This window comes from Scyliorhinus canicula, chromosome 31 (assembly GCF_902713615.1).
Source record: "Scyliorhinus canicula chromosome 31, sScyCan1.1, whole genome shotgun sequence".
Taxonomy (NCBI): domain Eukaryota; kingdom Metazoa; phylum Chordata; class Chondrichthyes; order Carcharhiniformes; family Scyliorhinidae; genus Scyliorhinus; species Scyliorhinus canicula.
Window position 1 is genome coordinate 7194861 of NC_052176.1, and position 9135 is coordinate 7203995.

At 52.7% G+C, this 9135-nt stretch overlaps 1 protein-coding gene across 1 annotated transcript in view; it reads left to right on the plus strand.

Moving 5' to 3' along the window:
* Positions 1–7650, plus strand: part of LOC119958849 (pyruvate carboxylase, mitochondrial-like) — a 33321-nt gene extending 25671 nt beyond the window's left edge. Inside the window, exons 4-5 of the mRNA XM_038787353.1 lie at positions 5367–5607; positions 7639–7650. Coding sequence (XP_038643281.1) covers positions 5367–5607; positions 7639–7650 — 253 coding nt within the window. The remainder of the gene's footprint in view (positions 1–5366; positions 5608–7638) is intronic.
* Positions 7651–9135: the final 1485 nt, after the last annotated feature.

Genomic DNA, 9135 nt, shown 5'->3' on the forward strand with positions numbered 1-9135 from the left:
CCGAACAGGCGCCGGAATGTGGCGACTAGGGGCTTTTCACAGTAACTTCATTTGAAGCCTACTCGTGACAATAAGCCATTTTCATTTCATTTTCATCTCATTTCATTCAAGTCGGCTTCAAATGAAGTCACTGTGAAAAGCCCCTAGTCGCCACATTCCGGCGCCTGTTCGGGGAGGCCGGTACGGGAATTGAACCGTGCTGCTGGCCTGCCTGGGTCTGCTTTAAAAGCCAGCGATTTAGCCCAGTGAGCTAAACTAGGAAATTCATAGAATTTACAGTGCAGAAGGAGGCCATTTGGCCCATCGAATCTGCACTGACGGCAGCACAAATGGCCAGCACTGTGGCTTCACAGCGCCAGACTCCCAGGTTCGGTTCCCGCTGGGTCACTATCTGTGCGGAGTCTGCGCGTTCTCCCCGTGCCTGCGTGGGTTTCCTCCGGGTGCTCCGGTTTCCTCCCACAGTCCAAAGACATGCGGGTTAAGTGGATTGGCCATCATAAATTGCCCTCGGTGACCAAAAAAAGATTAGGAGGGGTCATTGGGTTACGGGGATAGGGTGGAAGTGAGGGCTTAATGGGTCGGTGCAGACTCGATGGGCTGAATGGCCTCCTTCTGCACTGTATGTTCTATGTTCTATGAAAGAGCACCGTACTTAAACTCACACCTCCACCCTATCCCCATAACCCAGTAACCCCACCTGCCCTTTTTTTGGACACTAAGGGACAATTTAGCACGGCCAATCCACCTAACCTGCACATCTTTGGACTGTGGGAGGAAACCGGAGCACCCGGAGGAAACCCAAGCACACACAGGGGGGAACGTACAGACAATGACACAGCGGGGAATCGAACCCGAGACCCTGGAACTGTGAAGCGACTGTGCTAACCACTGTGCTACCGTGCTGCCCTTCATTACTGATCCGCTACGATAATCCTCAACTCCACCTTCCCGCCTTATCCCCTTGATTCCCTGACTGATTAACAATCTGCCATTCCCATAGATTGGAGGTTCCCCCATGTGCACAGGGCTCCCAGATCCAGTAACCTGCCGGGTTCCAGCAATGCGAGCTGAACCGGAACAGTTACGAGAAGTAGCCGCAGGGGAGCAACAAGACAATAGCGATCACGCCACAATCGGGTTATGAGGTAGAGATCGAAAAGGGCTCAAACAAGACGGAGGTCGAAGTAATGGATTGATTTTCCCACCGGGTTGTTGGGGATGAGAGTGGGACTCGCGAAATTAAATCGGAGATTACTGACAAACCAGGAACGCGGACAGCAGTGGGCAACATCAAAAACAATATCGTTTTTGGAGAAATATATCCCTCTTAAAAAACAAGAACCAACAGGCCAATAATGACACTCCATGGATGAATAAAGAGGACTAAATTGAAATGAAAAATGAAAAACTCTTGGGGAACAATAGTTGGATTGACAAAAGGGCATCGGAAAAGGTTAGGAAAGACGCAAAGAGAAAATACAAAATTAATTTATCAAGGGATATAAAAAGAAATAAGGCATTCTGCTGACATATCCTAATCTGCCTTTGTTATTGATATGGCCACTGAAAGAAAACACACGAGACATTAACTGGCGGAAATATTATTTTACCTCAGTGTTTACCGGTACGATAAACAAGATGGAGGTGGCGTTGGAAGGGGGAGATTTAAAGGCGTGTGAGATAGCAAATTTGCGACAGCACCGGGCTGGCGTACGGTAAATAGAGGCGGACTGGAGAAAAATGAAGAAAAGGTTTCATTATCTTGCAGAAAGGGTGTACAATCGGGTGGCGAACCCTGACCAAATCGGCCCGGCCGCAGGTTTCGGTCAGATTTTTAAGGAGGCCTCAAGAGTGAAAATCGGGTGGAGGGATCTGGGTGGGGGGGGGGGGGGGGGGGGGGGGGGGGGGGGGGGAGGGGGGAATAGGTGCGGTCCTAATTAACGAAGAGGGGGCAGACAATGAATTGGGTTTCATTTCTCGGAAGGGCTGAACGAAAAAGCACGGGCGGTTTATGTCAAACTTGGTCAGGGACACGTGGAGAGCTGTGCAGCGCCCCGGGGGGGAGGGGGGGGCGTGGTTTTCCCGATGGGGGCAGGCACTCTGTCTGGGCAGCCCCGCCTCGGTTTTAAAGGCCCCCCCCCCCCCCCCGCCAGAACGGGTTTTCACTCCGGGGAGGCGAAGGCAGGCGAAGGTCAGTCCGGCCGAAGCCGGAAGCAGATTCGTCGGTAGCTACGGAGGCAGGCGAATTGCCCAGGCACCCGAATTGGCGAGGCCCCCTCGGCTCTCTGGGACTCGACCTCGGCTGTTTCAGAAGTTGTCACGCTCTCCGGCCCTCACCCCGACCTTTGCCCCCGCTCTCCCATCCACCGAAGGGCCTGTTCTGTGCTGTACTGTTCTATGTTCTATAACAGTTATGATGTGGAGATGCCGGCGTTGGACTGGGGTGAGCACAGTAAGAAGTCTTACAACACCAGGTTAAAGTCCAACAGGTTTGTTTCAAACACGAGCTTTCGGAGCACGGCTCCTTCACCTGAAGAAGGAGCCGTGCTCCGAAAGCTCGTGTTTGAAACAAACCTGTTGGACTTTAACCTGGTGTTGTAAGACTTCTTACTATAACAGTTAGGAATTAGTGTTTCATTTCATTGTTAAGCATTGTTTAACTGGTAAGCTATTTATGATATAGTTCGAAATACTGTGTTAGTAATAAAGTTTGTTTTAATATACCATGTGCCTACTTGTGCGTAGAATCACTCCTGAAGTGAAGTATTCTTTCCTCACGGTCTTAAAAATTAAATTAAATATTGGGGTTTCTCACCGGTGTCCGAGCAACTATGAGATCTGGTCCAGTATCGTAATAATGCATTTTAACATTGCTGACAAGCCTTCTATTTGGCAATTTCTCGAACCCGTTTTGGATGTCCTTGCGTAGCACATCAACTATATTACCCCCATTCACCCTCTCCGTTGTCCAGTCGGACAAATTCAGTCAAGTGAGCATAAGAACATAAGAACATATGAACATAAGAACTAGGAGCAGGAGTCGGCCATCTGGCCCCTCGAGCCTGCTCCGCCATTCAATTAGATCATGGCTGATCTTTTGTGGACTCAGCTCCACTTTCCGGCCCGAACACCATAACCCTTAATCCCTTTATTCTTCAAAAAACTATCTATCTTTACCTTAAAAACATGTAATGAAGGAGCCTCAACTGCTTCACTGGGCAAGGAATTCCATAGATTCACAACCCTTTGGGTGAAGAAGTTCCTCCTAAACTCAGTCCTAAATCTACTTCCCCTTATTTTGAGGCTATGCCCCCTAGTTCTGCTGTCACCCGCCAGTGGAAACAACCTGCCCGCATCTATCCTATCTATTCCCTTCATAATTTTAAATGTTTCTATAAGATCCCCCCTCATCCTTCTAAATTCCAACGAGTACAGTCCCAGTCTACTCAACCTCTCCTCGTAATCCAACCCCTTCAGCTCTGGGATTAACCTAGTGAATCTCCTCTGCACACCCTCCAGTGCCAGTACGTCCTTTCTCAAGTAAGGAGACCAAAACTGAACACAATACTCCAGGTGTGGCCGCACTAACACCTTATACAATTGCAACATGATTTGCCCTGAACCGACAGGACAGGGGGTGACCGGTGACCTGATCGAGGGGCTTTTAGATTATGAAGGAGCTCAGTGTGGTGGACGTGGAAGGGTCCTTTGCACCTATGATGTAGCCCAAAGGTAGGAGGCCACACACCCAAGACAGTCGCTGATAGATCCAATCAGGGATTCCCCAGAAAACATCTTTAGCCGGAGAGTGCGGAGAATGTGGATCTCGCTCCCACAGGGAGTGGGTGAGACAATTAGTGCGGATTGTTGGCCACTGGAGTTTAGAAGAGAAGGGGGCGACTTGATTGACCATATAAGGCACTGAACCGCCTCAAAAAGGTGGTCGTAGGAAGGATATTTCCTCTTGTGGGTGAGTCCAGGACAAGGGCCTCACGGTAGCATGGTGGTTAGCATCAATGCTTCACAGCTCCAGGGTCCCAGGTTCGATTCCCGGCTGGGTCACTGTCTGTGTGGAGTCTGCACGTCCTCCCTGTGTGTGCGTGGGTTTCCTCCCGGTGCTCCGGTTTCCTCCCACAGTACAAAGATGTGCGGGTTAGGTGGATTGGCCATGCTAAATTGCCCGTGGTGTAGGGTTAATGGGGGGATTGTTGGGTTCCGGGTGTGCGGGTTACGTGGGTTTAAAGTGGGGTGATCATTGCTCGGCACAGCGTCGAGGGCCGAAGGGCCTGTTCTGTGCTGTACTGTTCTATGTTCTATGTTCTAAGGGCGAGGGAGGGGGGGGTTAAACCAGAGATGAGGAGAATTTGTTTTCTCCCAGAGGCCTCTGGGAGGAGGCTCCTGTGGGGCATGAATACCCCCCACGGGCCTGATGGGCCGAATGGCCTTCAAAGAACAATGCCGCACAGCACAGACACAGGCCCTTCGGCCCTCCAACCCTGTACCGGTCATGATACCAACACTGGGCCCAAACTCTCAGCACGTCCTTGTGCCGTCTCCCTCTATGCCCATCCGATCCATGTATTGGGGCACGTGTGGGGCGGCACGGTAGCACAGTGGTTAGCACTGTCGCTTCACAGCGTCAGGGTCCCGGGTTCGATTCCCGGCTCGGGTCACTGCCTGTGCGGAGTCTGCACGTTCTCCCCCCGTGTCGGCGTGGGTTCCCTCCGGGCGCTCCGGTTTCTTCCCACAAGTCCCGAAAGAGGTGCTTGTTGGGTGAATTGGACATTCTGAATTCTCCCTCCGTGTACCCGAACAGGCGCCGGAATGTGGCGACTTGGGGCTTTTCACAGTAACTTCATTGCAGCGTTAATGTCAGCCTACTTGTGACAATAAAGATTTTTATTATATGTCGAGATGCCTTTTGAACGCCGTTAATGTATCTGCTTCCACAGCCTCCCCCTGGCAACGCGCTCCAGCCACTCACCACCCTCTGTGTAAAAAACCTGCCTCGCACATCTCCTCTAAACTTTGCCCCACTGACCTTCAACCTTTGCCCCCTGGTGACTGACCCCTCCACCCTGGGAAAGAGTGTCTGCCCATCCACTCTATCCCCTCGTAATCGTGTAGACCTCTATCAGGTCGCCCCTCAACCTCCATCTTTCGATTGAAAACAGTCCGAGTCTATTCAGCCCCTCCGCGTAGCTAACATCCTCCCTGCCGTCGCCTCGAGGTGCACCCTGTGTAAATTTCCAGGGCGGCGAGAGTCTTTACTCAACGAATGAAACAACGTTGGCGTGCGGGAGAGGCGGAGGGCAGATTGCGATGGAGGGAATCTTAACGCCCTCGTTGTTGGTTGCGTCCGTCAGGTTCTGCGAGGTGGCGAAGGAGAACGGGATGGACGTCTTCCGGGTGTTCGACTCCCTCAACTACCTGCCGAACCTGATCCTAGGCATGGAGGCAGCGGGCTGCGCCGGAGGGGTGGTGGAGGCCGCCATTTCCTACACCGGAGACGTATGCGACCCGGAGAGAACCAAGTACTCCCTGGATTACTACGTGAAGCTGGCGGACGAGCTGGTCAAGGCCGGGACCCACATCCTCAGCATCAAGGTAAGGTCAGCCCCTGGCCGTTCAGCAGATAACTCAGGGGCTGCCCCCCTCTCCCCTGGAAAGGATGGGAGGCGGGTGGATCCCCCCCCCCCCCCCCCCCCCCCCCCCCCCCCACACAAACACTGACGATGCTGGGACACAATTGCTCACGTCACATCTGAAATGGGTAGATGTTCGCTGGCTACGGGTGAGAAGCAACAGTTTAGCTCTGATGCATCAGCTAAGTAGGTCGGGAAAGCAAATGACCCCATGACTTCTGGGTATGCAGTGGTTAGCACTGTTGCCTCACGCCGCCAGAGACCCAGGTTCGATTCCAACCTTGAGTTGACTGTGTGGAGGCTGCACGTTCTCCCCCCCCCCCCTCCCCCCCCCCCCCCCCCCCCCCCCTCCCGTGTCTGCGTGGGTTTCCTCCGGGTGCTCCAGTTTCCTCCCACAGTACAAAGATGTGCAGGTTGGGTGGATTGACCGTGATAAATTGCCCCTTAGTGTCCAAAGATGTGCAGGTTGGGTGGATTGGCCGTGCTAAATTGCCCCTTAGTGTCCAAAGGTGTGCAGGTTAGGTGGATTGGCCGTGCTAAATTGCCCCTTAGTGTCCAAAGGTGTGCAGGTTAGGTGGATTGGCCGTGCTAAATTGTCCCTTACTGTACAAAGATGTACAGGTTAGGTGGATTGGCCGTGCTAAATTGCCCCTTAGTGTCCAAAGGTGTGCAGGTTAGGTGGATTGGCCGTGCTAAATTGCCCCTTAGTGTCCAAAGATGTGCAGCTTAGGTGGATTGGCCGTGCTAAATTGCCCCTTAGTATCCAAAGGTGTGCAGGTTAGGTGGATTGGCCGTGCTAAATTGTCCCTTAGTGTACAAAGATGCGCTGGTTAGGTGGATTGACCGTGCTAAATTGTCCCTTAGTGTCCCAAGATGTCCAGGTTAGGTGGGGTTACGGGGATAGGGCGGGAGAGTGGTCTTTCGGAGGATCGGTGCAGACTCGATGGGCCAAGTGGCCTCCTTCTGCACTGTTAGGATTCCATTGACAGTTGTGACTGGTTTACAGATCAGATGGATGGACAGGTGGCGGCGATCCCTGTAGCTCGGAGCGACGGAAACCTCCTCCGAGGCTGATGTCAGGAAACTCCTCGCCTGGTTTTCCTCCACCTTGCCCGGCCCATCTTCCACCTGGCCGCGGGATCCTCGACACCCCACCCGGGGGAGAACGGAGGGGGCGGGGCCCACGTCTGTGGGGTCGGCTCAAATCCAAAAACATCCGACCTCGGGGGGGTGGGGGGGCGGGGGTCGCGCAGTCACGCCACCCGTGGTCGGGTGTGTTAACATGTACTGTGGTATGAAGAGGAAAGAGTTCAGCTCCTTTTTCACCAACTCACCTTTAATGGTTCAAACTCACTCTGCACAGAACTCTACAGATCACCCGATCCAGAGGCCACTTAAAGCCCCTTTACATATCAGTGTCAATCATTGAACACTTAACATAAATGAGACAATCATAGAACATAGAACAGTACAGCACAGAACAGGCCCTTCGGCCCTCAATGTTGTGCCGAGCAATGATCACCCTACTCAAACCCACAAATCCACCCTATACCCGTAACCCAACAACCCCCCCCTTAACCTTACTTTTTAGGACACTACGGGCAATTTAGCACGGCCAATCCACCTAACCCGCACATCTTTGGACTGTGGGAGGAAACCGGAGCACCCGGAGGAAACCCACGCGCACACGGGGAGGACCTGCAGACTCCACACAGACAGTGACCCAGCCGGGAATCGAACCTGGGACCCTGGAGCTGTGAAGCATTTATGCTAACCACTATGCTACCGTGCTGCCCATTGTGCTGTACTGTTCTATGTTCTATGATTGACACTGATATGTAAAGGGGCTTCAAGTGGCCTCTGGATCGGGTGATCTGTAGAGTTCTGTGCAGAGTGAGTTTGAACCATTAAAGGTGTGTTGGTGAAAAATCATTGAACACTTAACATAAATGAGACAACTAATTGCAATGTCTCTTAACCCATTACTTAACAGGGTGCAGCGTAGAACCCACAGAATCCCGACAGTGGAACGGGAAGGCCATTCAGCCCATCGGGTCCCCACAGGCTAGCCCCTCCTCTGCTGTCAGTGCTCACTAAGATGCGATGCTTCAGACACACGTGAGGTGGGGGAAGACAGTGTTGACTGATGGCTCGATTGTATTATTTAAACTGTGTTTTCGCAAAGAGACACATTCATCAATATGGCATCAGGCTAATTAGTGCGTAAAAATCATCCGCAGACAAGTCGCCTCATTCAGAATGCCAATCTATTCAAACAAATCAGGCACATTACTGTCCCAAATGCTCCGGGAAGAAATTCCTGCATTTTTCATTCATCCCAAAACTCCCATTTTTATTTTGGGCGGCGGGGGGGGGGGCGAATACCCCCATTGAACTATGGGTAACGAAGGTTTAACAACGCTCAGCAAAGCAGGAGTTACAATCGGAGAGCGACATTCTGCCACTCAGCTCCTGACCTCATTACAGCCTTGGTTCAAATAGGGACAAAAGGGCTGAATGCCAGAGGTGAGGTGAGAGTGACTGCCCTTTGACCTCAAGGCAGCGTTTGACCGAGTGTGGCATCAAGGAGCCCGAGCTGAACTGGAGTCAATGGGAATCAGGGGGGAAACTCTCCGCTGGCTGGAGTCATTCCCGGCACAAAGGAAGATGGTTGTGGTGGTTGGAGATCAATCATCTCAGCTCCAGGACGTCACTACAGGAGTTCCTCAGGGTCGTGTCCTAGGCCCCACCCATCTCCAGCTGCTTCATCAATGACCTCCCTTCCATCATAAGGTCAGAAGTGGGGATGTTTGCGGATGACTGCACAATGTTCAGCACCATTCCCGACTCCTCAGATACTGAAGCAGTCCCCGTCCAAATGCAGCAAGACCTGGACAATATCCAGGCTCGGGGCTGACAAGGGGCAAGTTACATTCACGCCACACATGTGCCAGGCAATGACCATCTCCTACAAGAGAGGATCCAACCATCGCCCCTTGACATTCAATGGCGTTACCATCGCTGAATCCCCCACAATCAACATCCTGGGGGTTACCATTGATCAGAAACTGAACTGGACCCAGCCACATTAATACTGTGGCTACCAGAGCAGGTCAGAGGCTGGGAATCCTGCGGAGAGTAACTCACCTCCTGACCCCCCCACAAAGCCTGTCCACCATCTACAAGGCACAAGTCAGGAGTGTGAGGGACTCTCCACTCGCCTGGATGAGCGCGGCTCCCAACAACACTCGAGAAGCTCGACACCATCCAGGACAAAGCAGTCCCGCTTGATCGACACGCTAACCGCAAACATTCACTCCCTCCACCCCCCCGACGCACAGCGGCAGCCGTGCGCACCGTCTACAAGACGCCCCGCAGCCACTCGCCAAGGTTCCTCAGACAGCACCTTCCAAACCCGCCACCTCTACCGTCTAGAAGGACAAGAGCAGCAGATACCTGGGAACCCCACCGCCTGGAGGTTCCCCTCCAA